An 18,477-nucleotide genomic window follows, 5' to 3' on the forward strand; every position below is an offset into this window, starting at 1 on the left:
AGTGCTCAGAAGGACTGAACCTCCTGCCAGAGTGACAAGATCATCAGCACATTCAAGTAAGTCTGCAATTGCTTCTGATGATGATTTGAATTTATTTGATGCACTCCCCATATCTGCCATGCTCAAACACTCTTCAAATCCCCTCACTCCTATTCTTGAATCCCAACCAGCTGCACAAACCACCTCTTCATCACATTCCCCAAGGTCTTCATTTTTTCAACCTTCTCCTACTGAAGCACCTCTCTGGAATTTGCTCCAGAACCAACCCTCTAGGTCAGAAGAACCAACCTCTCCCATCACCATTCCGTACAACCCATTAACTTCTGAACCCATCATTCATGAACAACCAGAGCCTACCCAAACAGAACCTGGACCCAGAACCTCTGATCACTCTGTTCCAAGAGCATCAGAACGACTGGCTCTCAGACCTACGGATACAGACTCTTCCACAGCCTTTACACCTGTATCCTTCCCAACCAATGTTGCTGACTCTTCTCCCTCCAATAACTCTGAATTCATTAGAAAATTCATGGAGGTCAGAAAAGAAAAGGTGTCTACCTTAGAAGAGTATTATCTCACTTGTCCAAGCCCTAGGAGATATCCTGGCCCTAGACCTGAACGTCTAGTTGACCCAGATGAACCTATCTTGGTCAATCCTTTACATGAGGCAGACCCTTTGGCTCAACAAGCTCACCCTGCCCCTGACCAACAAGAGCCTATTCAACCAGAACCTGAACCAGAACAATCTGTGTCTAACCAATCCTCGGTTAGATCACCTCATCCTCTGGTTGAAACTTCAGAACCTCACCTTGGAACCTCTGAACCCAATGCTCCAATGTTTAACATTGGCTCTCCACAAGGTGCCTCTGAAGCTCACAGCAGCAATCACCCAGCCTCTCCTGAAACCAACCTCTCCATCATTCCTTATACTCACCTCCGACCCACATCTCTCTCTGAGTGCATCAACATTTTCTATCATGAAGCCTCCTTGATGCTACGCAATGTGCACGGTCAGACTGACCTAAGTGAGAATGCTGAACGTGTGGCTGATGAGTGGAACAATCTGGGCACTTGGCTGGTGGCTCAAGTTCCAATTATGATGCAGCTCCTGCATGCAGAGGGAAGTCAGAGGATTGAGGCTGCAAAGCAAAGGTTTGCTCGAAGGGTGGCTCTTCATGAACAAGAACAGAGACATAAGCTTCTTGAAGCTATTGAAGAAGCCAAGAGAAAGAAAGCTCAAGCAGAAGAAGTTGCACGTCAAGCAGCAGCTCAAGCTGAACAAGCCAGATTAGAGGCAGAACGACTTGAGGCTGTGGCTGAAGCCCTTAGATGCCAAGCACTTGCACCAGTAGTGTTTACTCCTGCTGCTTCTGCTTCCATTCCAGATCCTCAAGCTGCTCAGAATGTTCCTTCCGGTTCTACTCAGTCCAGCTCATCCAGACTCGACATCATGGAACAGCGTCTTGACACTCATGAATCCATGCTAATTGAAATGAAGCACATGATGATGGAACTTCTGCGTCGAACTGATAAACCCTAGTTTTAGGATCTCTTCGTTTTTTTTCTTTTTCTTTAACGTTGTTTTATTTTTGTTAAACTCTGTTTCTTTTTATTTAATTATTCTCCTTTGTTCATTTGTGATTATCTATGCATATCTATATATATTTTTGTCACATGTGTTTGCAAAAATCTTTTTATTCATAATATCTTTATGTTTACATCATACATTCTTTCCCTAAAGTCTAGAATGGAGGATCCCTCCGCATTCTTCTGCACTCCTGGCGCTGCTCTGACCTATCCTTCTCCAGACGCTCCAGTGCATGCTGGATGTTGTTGAGCCTGTCCTTTAGCTCATCCCTCTCCAGAATCTCTTCTGCAGTCTTGAGCTTCTCTTCCAAACTCTTTTTTTCTTCCAGCAGCTTGAGTTCAAGCCGGCTGAGTTCTTGCACCTCCTCCACGAAGGCAAGAAATTCCCTCAAGTCTCTCTTCAACTCTGGACGCAGGTCCTCCTCCAGCAGTGTCCGTGTTAGCTCCGAGATGGTCGTTGTACCCTCTGGATGCCTGATGTTAAGGAACAAGTCCTCCTCGAAGGCCTTCTTCCTCAGCTCTTCTAGTGCTACGATGTATGATGCCATTTTTTTTTCCTTACTGAAAATTGTTCGAGGTGTGAAGCTTACCTCTCTCTCCAACGCTTTATATAGGTTTCACTTTCTCTCTGAAAGTTAATGCTCCTACAGTTTCTCGAGGTTAAGTTCTTGGTAACTGACCCTTCTCTTTACTCCCTTGACCGGTGGTAAACGTTCTTCTCTTGCATTAACTCTTCTATTTATTTCGCCTAACTCTGATTCTTGCATAATTTTCATTTTCTTTCAACTTAGACCTTCTCTAAGGGGGAGTACCTTGTACTTCAAGCTAAGTTTTTCACACCCCAAGCTTTTTGCTTATGACAAAAAGGGGGAGTACACCCAGTTTTTGATGTGTAAGATGTGTTAGTGTGATTTATTTTTTCTCTTTTGAGAGAATTTAAGAGTTCCACCTTCATGACCATAGATGTGTCACTGGGCAAATACAAGGAATACATTTCACTTCTTCTGAAGTGATTCTAGTTGACTCTGATACCCAAGACTCTGATACCTTGTCCGTGACTCTGATTACTTATGCGCTCTGATTACTCGATTTTCATCTATGTCATAAGTTTTTCACTCTGAACTCTTATATCATTTAGCTCAGAATCTAGACTTTACTAACGTTTTCATCAAGTATTAGATTCAGGGGGAGCTAAGCTCAGAATCAAGCAGTGACTTGAATTCAGAATGAGCAAGATAAACTATTCACATCAGGATAAGTCTTATTCTATATCTCTAAACTCTGAGTGAATTCAGTTTAATGTTTAAGAATTGTTCATAAAAAATCTTAGTTTTGTCATCATCAAAAAGGGGGAGATTGTAAGATCAAGTTTTGATCTAGTAGTACAACTCTATGTTTTGATGATTACAAGTTAACCTTTTGATATGAACAATTGTGGTACTCTAACGTGTTTTTCTGAGTGTGCTATTTACAGGCTCTGACCTCAACTCAATCTCACACAAATCAGAAGCACTGTGTATAAAGAGCAACCCAAGCAACGCTTTCGCATTCACCATGTTCAGTATGAACAGTGGAAAAGCTTCAGAAGTACTGAAGTTATACAAACTCTGATGTGGACTCAGTCACTAGAAGCTCTGAAGATCCAGAAAGTCTGATAACCAAGAAACACTGAAGGCTCAGATATTCTGATGGTGTAGAAGACTCTGAAGATCCAGAAGCTGATTAGTGAAATTCTGTTGTCCAGAAGCAAGATACTCTGAAGACCATGTTCTTCCCTCTGAGTTCAGAATCAGAAGAAACAATGGTCAGAGGATCTGGGCTTTCCCTCTGACTCTGATCAACCGGCTTCACAAGTTCCAATATGAAGCATCCCCTGATCAGAAGTCTCCTAGGTTTAAAGGTCAAGTCGCTATCCAAGTACAAAAGCAACTGTACCTTCCTGACGACCTACCTAACAGTCTCAGACACAGCAGAAGCTGGATTTTCCAGAACTGCCCTCCAACGGTAGCATTTCCCATGCAACGCTCAACCCTAATCCTTGGAGTATATAAAGAGGCTGAAGACTGAAAGAAACGGCTAGAAGCATTCACATACGCGCAAGACAAACTTAAATTCTTCTAAGCTTTCTTTCATCTGAAATTCATTGAGTTTACTATTAGCTTTTTAGAAGCAAATCTCTTGTAAACAATTCTTTGATAAACAGTTTGTTTAGTTCCTTTAGGAGATCAAGGCTGATCGGATCCTAGAGAAGACTAAGAGAGTGAATCTTAGTGTGAGCTAAGTCAGTGTAATTGTTAGTCACTTGTAGGTTTCAAGTGCAGTTGTAACTCTTACCTGATTAGTGGATTGCCTTCATTCTAAGAAGGAAGAAATCACCTTAACGGGTGGACTGGAGTAGCTTGAGTGATTTATCAAGTGAACCAGGATAAAATCCTTGTGTGCTTTTCTATCTCTTATCTTTAGCACTTAATTTCTCGAAAGATTTGTCAAAATCTTTAAGGAGGAAGTTTTATACTGAAAACGTTATTCAAACCCCCCATTTCTACCGTTTTTCATACCTTCATTCCTTTACCCATCCGACCCTGAGGTCTGCCTCATTCGAGTCGGACTCAAACACATAAGGATCCGAGTCAACCCGAAGCCCGTCCTTGACCTCTCATTCTCCATCAGAGTTCAAGTTCGCAACAGAGACTTCTTCTCGCTACGACTCCCTCGCTGTCGCCGTCAGAGATGAATATTTGAGATGAATATTTTTTTTTTCAAAATAAATGATCAAGCTCAAGACTTGTAAATAAAATTTTTAAAATAGGAACTTTTTTAACAATGAAAAATAAGAATATTTTAATTTTTAAAATAAGAACATTTTTTTTTTTCGGTGAATGATTAAAATAAGAACATGATGATTGAAAAAATAGCAAATTATCGACTTAGTAATTAAAGATAATGCACGTTCAAAAAAAAAAGAAAAGATAATGCCATGACATGACTCCTAGTCGATCAAAATCACATAAAAAGGACTTTAAAAAAATCACATAAAAAGGAAAACATCTAGTTTTACTCTTTTTTTTTTGAACGTGTTTTACTCCTTTTAAAAAGGTTAATATTTGTAATATCATTAAAATATTATCTTATATCTATATTTTTTTTATGGAATTATATCTCTATTTTTTTTACGGAATTATATCTCTATCTTCACCTCTTCCTTTTGTAAAAAAAAAAAATCTATCCTCACCTCAGTGCTTTTAAATTTTCATATTATTTATTTTTCCCTTTTATATATATATATATATATATAAAGATCCCCATATGGCCATATTTTACAATCAAATAGAACGTAGCTTACCTTCAATTTTTTTCATTCATCCATGACTTCTCAAGCTCATTAGGCAAAGCTCAATGTTTCCACATCTCCAACAAGTGAAAGAGGAACCGCGTCGTTGCCAAAGGCCACTGTTTGTGTTCTCCAACCACATATGAAGGCTCCTTCCGGTGTCGCTTGCATCGCGGGCCAAATTCCCCTCCAGCTTGGAGAAAACGCTCTAATTCCATGCCTTTTAATGCTAATAGGCTTAATTGCAACTTTGGTCCCCGACGTTTACCAATGCCACGATTTTGGTCCCCCACCTAATTTAATTACATGGATGGTCCCCGACGTTGTAGGTCGTGTGCAACGTTAGTCCTACCGTTTATTTCTTAATGGAGGAGACTTACGTGGACGTCTAGTTGGAGAGAAAAAGGAGGTATGAGTAGAGAGGGAAGCACGTGAGTATCACGTGAACCTTATATGAACCCATTATACCCAAATCTGAAACCCTAGGGATCTAAATCGTGTTACCTTCTTCGTTCTAGGGAGGTCAGGGGTTTGGGTATAATGGGTTCAGATAAGGGTCACGTGATACTCACGTGCTTCCCTCTCTCCTCATACCTCATTTTTCTCTCCAATTGGACGTCCACGTAAGCCTCCTCCATTAAGAAATAAACGGTAGGACTAACGTTTCACACGGCCTACAACGTCGGGGACCATCCATGTAATTAAATTAGGTGGGGGACCAAAATCGTGGTATTGATAAACGTCGGGGACCAAAGTTGCAATTAAGCCATGCTAATAATTAAGTCTGTTGTTTCTGACTCTCTGCATGAAGTTGTTTAGTGAGTGTTTCATATATACCTTTATGAATTCTTGATTACTTGAAAATTGATGATGATAATTAGTATTATATAATTCTTGGAACCTTATCTTAATTTGCCTCTGCTTTATTTTATATAATTCAATTTTATAGGTGCGGTGTGGATTATGAGTTGCTATAACCTCTCAATTGGCCCCGACTTTGTTGAAAGATCATCAAATCTTGATCTAACTTGTTTTAATTGCACAAATCCAATCTCTAATTTCTCTTCTGCTAAAATTTAAAAGCGAATTGTATTGGATTGTAAGCACGTTCCTTAAAATAATAATATTATAAAACTATTCATATGATTTTTTTTTTCTTCTGAAAGTCATATGATTCTTTATAAGTAGTTAAAGTTTTTTTTATACATTGAAAAATGATAGTTAAAGTTTTTAGGATAATTGATTCATGAGATAGTATTAGGAAATCTCTATAATTAAACAGTTTAGAATTTGACTCTACTGCCCCAAAAAATAAATTAAAACAAATGTAAATGTCGCAACTGGGGTCGCGGCGGGACGGCGAATAAGAGTTTTGAAATCAGAAGAGTCGCCACCAATATTTATTAGCATGGAAAACATTGGAAAACCCATAAAAGAGAATGGTCTTTGAAACCAAATCCAGATCCGGGAGTCGATTACGCGAGGGGAAGGTATTAGCACCCCACAATGTTTGTTTATAAAAAACGGTGCCTCTAATTAATTGTGCAAAATATTATAGCTTTGAAAATATTTGTTTCACCCCACAAATTATTTTGGTATTTTTTATTATTTAAGTAATATTAACTAATTTGCTAATTAAATACCCTTTTTAATATTTTTGCTGATTCAAGAAACATGATAAGGAATGAATATTGGAACTAAGAAAAGAATTTCTACTGTGGGCGACTTACCTGGCTCACTTTGTTCTTTTTTGTTTTTTTGTTTTTAACAATATATAACAACTAAAAGATATCAAGTAAAAATCTATCAAATAAAAAGAAATAACTAAAACCTGTACTAATATAACTAAAGAAATATCTAGAAGAAGAAGAGAAATTTAAATTAAGAGGGGGGCAGCGTTCAGGGAGAAAAGAAGAAAGGAGAAGGGCCTTCTTATTTATGCTCAAAATTTTTAGTCACAAGGGCCGCATATTGAGATTAAAATCACAGAGATACATAAATGAATTTGCAGTGTTACATTAATTTGTGCAAAAGATGAGATAAAAGAATGAAGAAAGACAACAATTACTTGACGATAGAACCAGTTTGCAATTGTTTTCTTTCCACTGGATCTGTGACAAAGCTCTCTTCTTCCGCACTGTCTATTTCACTCTCAACACTCTATGTTCTTAAATTTTTTCTCCATGTTCTGACTGTCCCCTTTTCACTTGATGACTCACTACAAAAAATTGTGTAAATTACGTCGGTCTATTTGTGATAATTACGTCGGTTTCGACCGACGTAATTTACATAAATGTCGGTTAGAGAGACCGACGTAATCGGCTCCGACGTGAGGTATAAAATGACGGTTAACGGTAACCGCCACCACATCCGACGTATTATGCAATATATAAAATGGCGGGCATTATTGGCACAAAACGTCGGCTTAAACCGCCACAATATTCTCATATTGGTTTTTCTCATGTCGTATATTACGTCGGTCAAAACCAACGTAATTATTAACACATAGCAGCGCTTGTAGCTGCACAAGCGCTGTAATTAAGCATACTCGTATATTGCGTCGGTTTGGACCGACGTAAAATAAGACATTAAATTTTTCTTTTTTATTAATTAATTATTAAAAAACTTATTTCAAAAAAATTAATTAATTATTAATAATATATATTTAATAAATTATCCATATATGTGCATATGGAAAATTAATCCATATTAAATTTTAATAATATGGATTTTATTTTGAAATATAATATGGAATGTTAATCCATATGGAAAATTTAATAATAATATTGATAATAACAAATTACGCATACGGAAAAATTATATATATATGCATTAAAAGCTATTGTTCTATCTTATATCATTCTTCTTTACTTAATATTTCATATTTTCTATTTCTTCCTCTTATATCTCTTTGGATATAGCTGAAAAATGGTTTAAATATTGACTTTTTTCTTTTCTTATCTCATAAACATCCTGATAAAAAAAAATCATTATCATGGGTATTTCATATAAAAAACTTGATTTGGTGTCCATTGAGAATCATAAAGAAAATATCTCATTGAGAATCATTATCATGGGTATTTCATATAGAAAACTTGATTTGGTGTCCATTGAGAATCATAAAGAAAATATCTCATTGAGAATGATTGTAAACTAAACTAGTCATATAGAAATGGGAAAAAGAGTTTGATGAACTAGGTCAATTAGAAGTATTTTGGAGTCTAGTCTTTGTCTAACTCAATTTGTCACTAATTTTGTCTAGATGGTTATTTTATATCCTACAAGAAACTTCCATTAACGTGAGTAGGTGCTCACTTGTACAGCTGAATCATCTTTCATTTCCTTTTATTATTTTTAAAGTAAAAAATGTTTAAATTGACATGTAAGATAATTTTACTTTGCAACTATTAAGAAGTTTCATGCTAACTTCAATAGTTTATTTAGTTGAAAAAACATTTACCCGAAACTTGGAGTTGTGTGAAACAATTACTTTGATTAAATTTTAATTTGCAAAAATGTTGTACTTTATGTCTGATCCAACTGCTCCTGCAATCATTTAAGAACAAAGAGATAAATCGGTTAGTCATTATAAAACTCACAAAGTTCAAATGAAATTTAAACACATTATAAATCTAGTCTAGCTCTAAGATCATTACAATAATAAACACATTATAAAACTCCGATGAAACTCTAAATAACAAGGAGCATTTGGGGTCTAGTCTAGCTCTATGTTCATTACAATAATAAAACTAGGAAGCTATCACAATAATAAAATTATCATAGACTAGATGTGCTCTAAGCATCCTCTAAATTGGAATTTGGGTTGCTTCCATTTGGCAACCCACTACCTCCATCTCCATCTGGTGCCTACAAGAAATGAAGAAAACAAACATTATGATTTATTGAATGTTTGTTTTTTTGAAAGATGAAGTAAATATATTTGATGAAAGAATATGGGGACAAGGTTCCCCACGTGAACCAAGAGAAAAGCAAACTAAAAAAAACAAGAGACAAAGCAAATACAACAGCACTATCAAGTACAAAGAAAGAAAAAAGGAAAAGATAAAACAGCAACACTAGCGAGTACAGGGGAAGGAAAAATAAAAAGGACATATAGAAATGAAGAAGCACACAAAGGGAACATAACTAACATCACATCAGTAACACAAACAGAAAAACCACAGTCAGGCCAGCAAGGAAGCTCCATTACCACCCCCTGATGTCAATATCTCAAGGCAACACATAGTAAATTGCCAAGCTACTGTATGTTTGGAAAACTGACAGTTATAAGAAAGTTCTCTCACTAACAGTTATAAGAGAAAAATCTAAAAAACAGAGTAAATTGCTTGTGAAAAAAGTGCCAACATAATAAAACAGATAAAACAGATAAAACAGATTTTCCATGGATACCTGTTGTGTTGAATTTGTAAAGAAGGCAGATAATTCTTGGGGGACATTTCCTCCTTGATTTGAACAAACAAAAGCCATTAGTGCTTGCATTTGAGACTGAAGATTTTCCACCTTTTTCTCTAAATATGTGGGTGAAGAACCAGCACCGGAGGAACCGAAGTTCATACCACTAAGTCGTGTGGTTGTATGCTTAAATGCAACAGTAGGAACCGCTCCTAAGCCTAGTCCTCGAACACGACCGGAATGCTCTGGTCCATGATACTTACCAACAGGATCATTGGGAGAAATCTCAGCATAAGCTTCTACATTTTGGCTCAAATCATTATCAATTTTTTCCTACACATAAGACCAACAAAGATTCATTCTTCAACATCCTAAAAATAGAATAAAAGAATGAAATATTATTAGTTTACCCCTATCTCCTTTGCTTTGTCATTCACATATCTCCCATCTTTTCTCTTGTGAATCAAATTCCACATTGGGCCCCGACCAACACTTTTACCGGTCTCCAATTGCTAAAAATTTCAAAATAAAATATATTTAATAACTAAGTAAGGTTATAATTTGTGTAAAAGATTGACACACTTAAGAAGAATACTACACTACCAATTCGTGCCTTCTCCTTGCTACACTCTTGGCACCACAAGTATGTGGAATCAATTGCTTTGCCTTATTTTCCTTGTTCCTTTTACATTGTTCCTACAAGTGAAATTATGGTAAGTCTCAATGGCTTAATAATAAGTTACTCATAAAAAATTGAAGTACATTTACCTGTGTCTCAGGTTTGAAGCGATATTCAACAAATAATGCCCAATGGTCCAAACTAACACCTTCTGGAACGTTGTTGATAATTTCAGTTTTGCTTAAAGCCGGATCATTAAATTCATCCCAAAGCTTAATCCTATGCTCTCTCCATTTTCTGTTAATGGATTGCATCAAATATCTCTTGGCATAATCCTCATGGACTTTGAAATAGAATCGAAGCTACAAATAACAAAAGGTGTTAAATGATTATTCTTCTAAAAAACAAAAGTGAAGTAATTGAGGGATAAATCTTACATTGAAGAGTGATCTCCATTGTTCTTTAAAGTAATTTTCAGGCATGTCTGGCCACTTTTCATAACATATAGGAAAGAGAGTGCTATTAGTTGCTACAATTCCACAAACGCTAGCAAGCAAGCCAGCTACATTTCCAACAGGTCTATAGTGCTCATCAAAATCTACAATGATACCCAGTCCGTCAGGCACATCATGAATTTCCTTAGCCCTCAACTTAAGTGTCTTAATTATATTGTGTTCTTCATCTGCACAAAATAAATATTAATTACATTTCTAACATGTTCACATTATAGTAATCAAAGAAGCAACACAAAAGTGAATCTTTATCCAAAATAAAAACAAAAAAACAGAAGTGATGCTAGATTAGTGGCTGCTGGTCACCAAAAGTGAATCTTTATCCAAAATAAAAACTAAAAAATAGAAGTAATATTGAATCATATGTATATACCTATAGCCTTTACAGGCCATTTGTGGGTGGAATCTTGATCAACTTCAGAAGGTTGAGTCTCTGCTTCTGTAGGTTCTGGTATTGATGGATCTGGTATTGTAGGTTCTGGTACAGAAGGTTCGGGAGCATGTGAGGAGCTCTCACTAATTGATTTAAGTGGATTCCTGAACCGCTTTTTCTTTGCCATATCTGCATACATAAAACAAATAAGCAATTAAAAATGAAAAAAAGGAATTTTGCAAATGTCAAACAGAAACAAGAAAACATACTGATTTAATCGACCAAGAATAACACAGAAAACTAGTTAATTCGATTGACACTATTCTGACATATCTTGATCTTCTAATATCTCATTAGCATCCCCCTCACTTAGTAAATCATCATCTACATCCTCCCCAAGAAGATGCAGATCATCATTGTCTTCAAAAAATTGATCAAGGTCTTGCTCTGGGTATGGCTCGTTCCCACAATCTTTTTTAACTTGTTCTCCCATATCATACAAGTCTCTTGGCTTCATGTGGACAACAACATTCCAGTCTTTATTAACCTCATCATTCACATAATAGACCATTTGAGCTTGTGAAGCTTCAATGTACGGTTCATGTGCTTCACGGTCACCCGTATGTATTGAGTGTGAAAAATTGACAGAAGTAAAGCCCCATGCATCCTTTCTAAATCCCCTATCTCTGGTGGTGTCATCCCACTTACATTTGAATAGAGTGACTCTAAATTTGCATTTTTCCAAGTCTTCATTACCTTCTCCCCAATATAACATACAGTCCAATGGGCATGCGTGTATCTTGGTATAATTGAGACCAAGCTTGTTGATGATTTTCTTGGCCTCATAAAATGAAGAAGGAAGCTTTGCATCTTCAAACGCATCTTTTAACAATTCCAATATCATGGTCATGGCCTTGTCACTCATTTTGCACAAGCACTTTATATGATACAATTTAATCAGAAATGACAATTTCGAATACTTTCTGCACCCTTCATACAATTGTTGATTATTGTCCTTCAACAACTCATAAAAATCTGCATTATCTCCATCACACGTCTCATCACCCAATTCATCATCAGAATGGTCAGAAGTTTCACCGAGCTCATTGACATTCTGCCCAAATGCATCATTTATCATGTTTTCTATTGGATCTTGAGGCTGCAAAATATCTTCATTGACATGTCTTTGTTCAGAAGCCCCAGATTCAACTATGTTTGATCCTTCGCCATGCCAATTCCAAAATTTGTAATTTTGAGGGAAAGGCCGACAAGTTAAGTGCTCTTGAACTACATCCCTTGTTTGCCACTTCTTGCAACCACAATTTGAACATGGACACACAATTTTACAGCCCCCACGACCCTCAATGGACTTATGCATGAACGCGAAGTCCAAAAATTTAGCTAACCCATCAGCATATTCAACCGTATTTCGCGGTTTGCTAATCCATGACTTATCAATTGGCATGACTACAAATCAATGTAAAAATAATTACAGCATAATATTAGTTACTATAGCATTAAAAAAACCTATAAGATAACTAGCATTAAAGGATAACTAGGATCCATTAGAATAGTGTCATGAGATTTTCAGCTAAAATTATAGCTATGAGTTTATTTCATGTTTAGATTATCATTTCGACTTTTATGTGTTGGAGAATGCAACATTTTGGTCAATATGGGTAGCTATAAATGATTTAGTTTTTAACTCTACAAGGTTCTATCTCTTTGAAGTTATTCTTTTTTATAAACTTACTCTGCTGAAGTTAAAAAATAAACATTCAAACCTCAGCACCTCTCACCCATAAATTACACATCTCATCTCACAAAGATTTCAAAAGAATTTATCTATTCCAATGCAGCTTTTTCCACAGAAATATCAACTTCAAAACAAGCATACATGAAAACATAAAAGTTTAGTACCTGTTTCAGTTTCACCCAGCAAAGTTTAGGAGAGAAGAGAATCCCAACAAGAGAAATCAGAATCAACTGTTGCAACCACCAAACAATCATTAACTTCTTTAAGAAAAGAAGAATAAAACACAGGAAACAGAAACTACTTCACTAATCATTCATTAAAACATAAAACATAACCAATCCTCAGGAATTTTACTTAAAGCAAATAAATAGTGAACCAACTTTCTAGTTAATCTAAGTATGGTATACAACATCATATTTTAAAAATATGTGATATGTTAATCAAGCAACCAAGTATGGTATACACCCATCATATGGTGACAAAAGAATAATTCAAGGTAACAACAAAGGACAAGAAAAAGGAACTATTATATCTTAATCAACTTATGCTTGACTTAGTGGTTCTTATGTGCAAAACAGCGTCAGAACAAAATCGACACAACATTAATAAGAAGAAAAAGAAGAAAACCGAATGTAGTTTGCATAGCATAGGTAATAAGTGGATCACAAACATATTCAATCAATGAGAATTCAGATTTTACTTCTCCAATTAATTAGTTCTTAATCGACACTAAGAAGGAGAGACATCTAAATAGCATGGTTTCTAAATGAAAGAGTGGTATAGAATTTAAGTCCAATGCAGTTTTATGAGAAGATATCCATTATCCCCTTTTTGTTTTTTAAATTCCAATACTCAGCTCCATATGCTTAAAAGAAAGTAAATTTAAAAAAATCTCTTTGGCTCCATATGCTTAACGGGTTCAAATTGGCAACTGATAATCAAAGATAACAAGGATCAAGCTGTGGACATTTTACATGTCCAGACAAAGAACCAAAAAATGATACTGTGAGTTTCTTTTATTATCATTACATAACTATTATATTTAACTTTGATTATGGAGACAACTCTCAAAACTTGTCTGCCATGTCCTTTTAAATTGGAGTAGTTTCAATTACCTATTTTAGTGCAATTCAAAATTGATACATACACACACGCACTTCTCAGTTGATTAAGGTACTATCTTCCAATGATGAGGGAAAAATAACCTCCGAAACAGAGGCAAAATCACAACACAAACACACACTCACAAAGGTGAGTACTAGTAGGTAAATAGATTCAAGCATTCCACATTGCACTATGATAATTAATAACAAATAATAAATTGAAAACCTTGTAATAGCAAATCGAAAACCTTGTAATAGCAATCGAAAACCTTAGAGCCAAAAACTAAATTGTTCTTCTCATATTTCAACATGCAATTCTAGAATGCTACAAAAAAAGCTAGGAGAAATACCTGAATGAGAGATAACAAGTAAATGGAGATAAGTCTAGAAAGCCATCTCCACCAGAAATTGTCAATAGCCCTAGATAGAGAAAACCGAAGTAAGACCAGAACAGTTAGCTTCACAATCACAATTCTCAACACAGTTTAACAAATCATAGTGAAGGAAAACAAATTTCAAATTCCAGTTCACAAAATCTCACTAGTTCAATCTTAGATTTCACAGAAAACAGAAACAACAACAGATTTTGAACGAAACCAGATCAAAAACGGAAAAAAAACTAGATCAAAACGAGAACAAAAAGTGAGAAATCGAGAACAAAACCTGAGAGATCAAGATGAGGACACGATCAAGAAGAGAAATCGAAGAGAGGTCGAGATCGAGATTCTGGAAAGAGAAGGATTTCTGGAAGAAGAGAGATCTAGATCGAGCCAGACGAGAAGAGAGACATCGAATGCGGTGGTGAGATCTATACGAGTGCGGTGGTGAGATCCATCGAAGGCAGTGGTGGAGAAGAGAAACTAGCTAACAGAGAAGAGAGACATCGAATTTTTCAAGCTAGCTCTGACCCAGATGAGAAGAGAGACGAGGTAGAAAATGTAAATACAAATAAAATAAAATTATATTACGTCGGTTTAAACCGACGAAATGTCCAAAAAACCGACATATTATGTTAGTATATTGTGGCGGGCAGACCGACCGACGTAAATTTTACATAAAACGTCGGTTTGGGTGAACCGACGTAATTATCCCGTTTTTTTGTAGTGACTACTGCTTATATAGAAGGAGGAGTTCAGAAAATTGCCAAAATAGCAAACGGTGCATTTAATTCTTAGCTTGATTTCCTTGACTTTGGTTTCTTGATCTGGTATGCTGCAAAGCTTTGACAATGGAGCTGCTTGAAGCAGCAAACTTGGACCTTTTGAACAATGGGATTGGACTCCTTGGATTCTATGCCAACTTGAAATTTTGCTGCTCCTCCATTCCCACGTATTTTTCATTCTATTCTTTTCTTCAAATGTTTCCAGGATATGCTTACTAGTGGTTGCAAGTAGTTTGGAAAGCATTTGATGAGATCCAAATTTTCAACAGCAAATCTTCAACTTCACCAGCATATCTTTAGGCCTCAAGGCTAGGACATAGCATGCAAGACAAGTGATGCGCATGCACCTAAAAACTTTTTTTCTTTTTTTTTTTATAAAATTGAAATGAGAGAAATTTGAACAAAATTATAATTAGAAAAAGATAAAAAGGGTAGGATAAAATTAGGTGTTCACAGTTGCCCCTTGTTAGAAATCTGGTTGTGATAATCCTAGATAAAGTCAAGAATCGTGAGCGTCCACTTTCCGAACAAATTATTTCGACCCTATAATTGCCTGGGTTGACGAAATCTTTGTTGGGATAATACTTGACAATCAATCTGTTTCTTGGCACAAGAGAACAGATAAAGAAAGTAGAGATATTCTGTTTCTGGTTTTCTGTGTAGAATTCCTTAAGCTGCAAGTAACCTTATATAGAGGTTGTGTTTTCACGAATGATCACAACAGTTCGAAAATAAGTCACAACTTTTCAAACAATTTCAAACTAGGGTCACAAACGTTCAGCGGGACCCCAGCCAGGGGCTCCGCCCCTTGGACCCCGGTTCATATTCGCAGTCAATTATGCGTTGGCTCACCGAGCGTGCACTCCGCACTAACCTGACTCGATTCCGAGCCTAACGCGTAATTGCATCAGCCTATAGTAGATCACATTACTACTAAAATACATTGATGATTCTAAAATCACCAACAAATCCCCCCCATTTTAGTGTGTGTTTGGAAAACTCATTCAGGATCCACGTTTGGCCCCGATCCACGTTTACAGAAGCAAGAAATAGTTGCTTTTGGATTTCTGGATCCACGTTTGGCCTCTCCAGATTTGAAACCAAACACACACTTAGTGTAATCCTTGATCTACTCAATTTGTATAAGAAAATATATACAAATTTATAACACACAGATATAACGATCAAACAAATGCATAAATGAAAATATCTTGCGATTGAATTTCTACTTTAGTACAAATACACATTCCAAATACTCGAGAATCGGGGTGTCTTTAAAGATTGAACCCGTCAACCCATTTGAATATCTAAAGATATTGTACACATATGTTTCTACAACACTCTACTATTCATACTTGACACTTTACAAGCCATGTGTCCTTATCCATTAATAAGCATATAGGAAGCCAAGTCCAAGCTTCTTGAAGCGGCAAAACTTCATGCTTACATAGGTGATCCTTTTAATCTTGCACCTGCATTTACAATTTTCCAAAAGAACCATTAAGAAGATATACTTCAACCTAGCCATCACTTGCAGGTCTGAGCACATACCTTGGGAAGATAAACACAAGTGCTCCAATCTCTAACTATGATCTCTCCACATTGAATTCAGCTTCTAACGTTGTATTAGAAGGGAATTGGGTATAACATAGCTAGTAGATTTAAATGGACTTTAATCCCATTCCAATTACCGACTTCTTCACTAAGTCTCTAGCTAATCCCTTCGTCAAGTGGTCAGCTAAGTTTTGTTGCGACCGAACAAACTCAATGGATATCACCCCATTCAAGATTAATTCCCTAATCATACTATGTCTAACACCCAAGTGTCTAGACTTTCCATTGTACATTTGACTATAAGCCTTGGCCAATGTGGCAGCACTATCACAACGGATAGAAATTGGTGATATCGGTTTAGGCCATAATGGAATCTCATATACCAAGTTTCTTAGCCATTCCGCTTCTTTACCAGCAGCAGCTAATGCTACAAACTCTGATTACATTGTAGAACTAGTTATACATGTTTGCTTCTTGGAAGCCCACGAGATGGCACCTCCCCCAAGCAAGAACACCCAACCACTTGTAGAGGATGAGTCTTCAACATTATTTATCCAACTAGCATCCGAATAACCCTCTAATATCGAAGGAAATCCCACATATGACAATCCATAATTCATAGTACCCTTCAAGTACTTGAATACCCTAGTTATCGCATGCCAATGATGTCTACTAGGATTACTAGTAAATCTGCTCAACTTTCCAACCGCAAAAGCAATATCCGGTCTAGTGCTAATCATAGCATACATCAAAGAGCCTATAGTTCTTGAATATTCGAGCTGATCTACAGATTTACCTGTATTTGGCATAAGTTTTTCACTCGGATCCATAGGAGTACTAACCGGAGAACAACTTTCATGATTAAACTTCTTGAGTATTTTCTCAATGTAATGAGATTGCGTAATTACAATCCCCTTATTCTCCCGTTTAATCTTAATACCAAGAATAACGTCCGCTTCTCCCATATCCTTCATGGAGAACTTGGATGACAAGAAATTCTTTGTTTTATCAACTTGATTTTGGTCCGTGCCAAAGATCAACATGTCATCCACATATAGACAAATAATAACTCCTTTACCGGATGTATCAAATTTGCTATATACACATTTGTCAGCTTGGTTTAGAATAAAACCACTAGACAAAACAACCTCATCAAATTTTTGATGCCATTGCTTCGGAGCTTGTTTTAGCCCATACAACGACTTAACTAGCTTACACACCTTATGCTCATTACCAGGCATTACAAATCCTTCAGGTTCCTTCATATACACTTCTTCTTCCAAATCACCATTCAGGAATGTTGTTTTGACATCCATTTGATGGATCACTAGATTATGAATAGCCGCTAAAGCAATCAACAATCTAATAGTAGTGATACGAGCAACTGGAGCATAGGTATCGAAGTAATCAATCCCTTCCTTCTGTTTCAGCAGGACCCCAGCCAGGGGCTCCGCCCCTTAGACCCCGGTTCATATTCGCAGTCAATTATGCGTTGGCTCACCGAGCGTGCACTCCGCACTAACCTGACTCGATTCCGAGCCTAACGCGTAATTGCATCAGCCTATAGTAGATCACATTACTACTAAAATACATTGATGATTCTAACGCGTAAATACATCAGCCTCTTTACTTATTATTTTACATAGAAAATATGAGAAATAAATGTTTCCGTATAGCTATGGTAAAATAAAAGTAAAGACATGAACTCTAATTTTATCCAATAGCAAAGAAGGAATATATGTCCAAAAGAAGATTAAACCTCGAAGGGGCACGAGGCCCTGTTGCCAAACCTGTAGGGGCACGAGGCCCAGCTGAAAAATAAACCTGTAGGGACACGAGGCCAAACTGCTGAAACATAATCTTGGAGGGGCACGGAGCCCTGCTGGAAATTAAACTTGGAGGGGCCCCGAGCCCAGCTGGAAATTAAACCTGGAGGGGCACGAAGCCCTGCTGAAAAATAAACCTGGAGGGGCACAGAGCCCTGCGCGAAATTAAACCTGGAGGGGCATGGGGCCCAGCTGGAAATTAAACCTGGTGAGGGCATGGAACCCAACTGAAAAATAAACC

At 36.7% G+C, this 18,477-nt stretch overlaps 1 protein-coding gene and 1 long non-coding RNA gene across 3 annotated transcripts; both read right to left on the reverse strand.

The window, feature by feature from the left end:
- Nucleotides 1-8,713: 8,713 nt before the first annotated feature.
- Nucleotides 8,714-10,432, reverse strand: LOC130736855 (uncharacterized). Its single transcript, XM_057588632.1, has 6 exons — nucleotides 10,388-10,432; nucleotides 10,100-10,312; nucleotides 9,935-10,027; nucleotides 9,742-9,843; nucleotides 9,329-9,664; nucleotides 8,714-8,785 (listed from the first exon to the last, which is right to left on the reverse strand). Exons 1-6 carry the CDS (start codon nucleotides 10,430-10,432, stop codon nucleotides 8,714-8,716), a joined length of 861 nt encoding a protein of 286 aa, XP_057444615.1.
- Nucleotides 10,433-10,835: 403 nt separating this feature from the next.
- Nucleotides 10,836-14,786, reverse strand: LOC130735560 (uncharacterized). 2 transcript variants are annotated; one of them, XR_009018501.1, is made up of 4 exons: nucleotides 14,358-14,786; nucleotides 14,045-14,114; nucleotides 12,756-12,821; nucleotides 10,836-11,024 (listed from the first exon to the last, which is right to left on the reverse strand). It is a non-coding gene; the product is annotated as an uncharacterized LOC130735560 (long non-coding RNA). The 2 variants fall into 2 exon arrangements; XR_009018500.1 differs by lacking the exon at nucleotides 10,836-11,024 and adding an exon at nucleotides 11,619-12,302 and having other exon boundaries at nucleotides 14,358-14,784.
- Between the last annotated feature and the right edge of the window lie 3,691 nt (nucleotides 14,787-18,477).

This window comes from Lotus japonicus, chromosome 2, assembly GCF_012489685.1.
Source record: "Lotus japonicus ecotype B-129 chromosome 2, LjGifu_v1.2".
Lineage (NCBI taxonomy): Eukaryota > Viridiplantae > Streptophyta > Magnoliopsida > Fabales > Fabaceae > Lotus > Lotus japonicus.

Bases quoted from the DNA above. Each gene is read 5' to 3' on its own strand.
- LOC130736855 (XM_057588632.1), bottom strand. From the start codon at position 10,432: ATGCCTGAAAATTACTTTAAAGAACAATGGAGATCACTCTTCAAT. The intron at 10,313-10,387 runs GTAAGATTTATC...TGTTATTTGTAG, and splicing joins AATGGAGATCACTCTTCAAT to CTTCGATTCTATTTCAAAGT. The intron at 9,844-9,934 runs GTAGTGTAGTAT...TGAAATTTTTAG, and splicing joins CAAGGAGAAGGCACGAATTG to CAATTGGAGACCGGTAAAAG.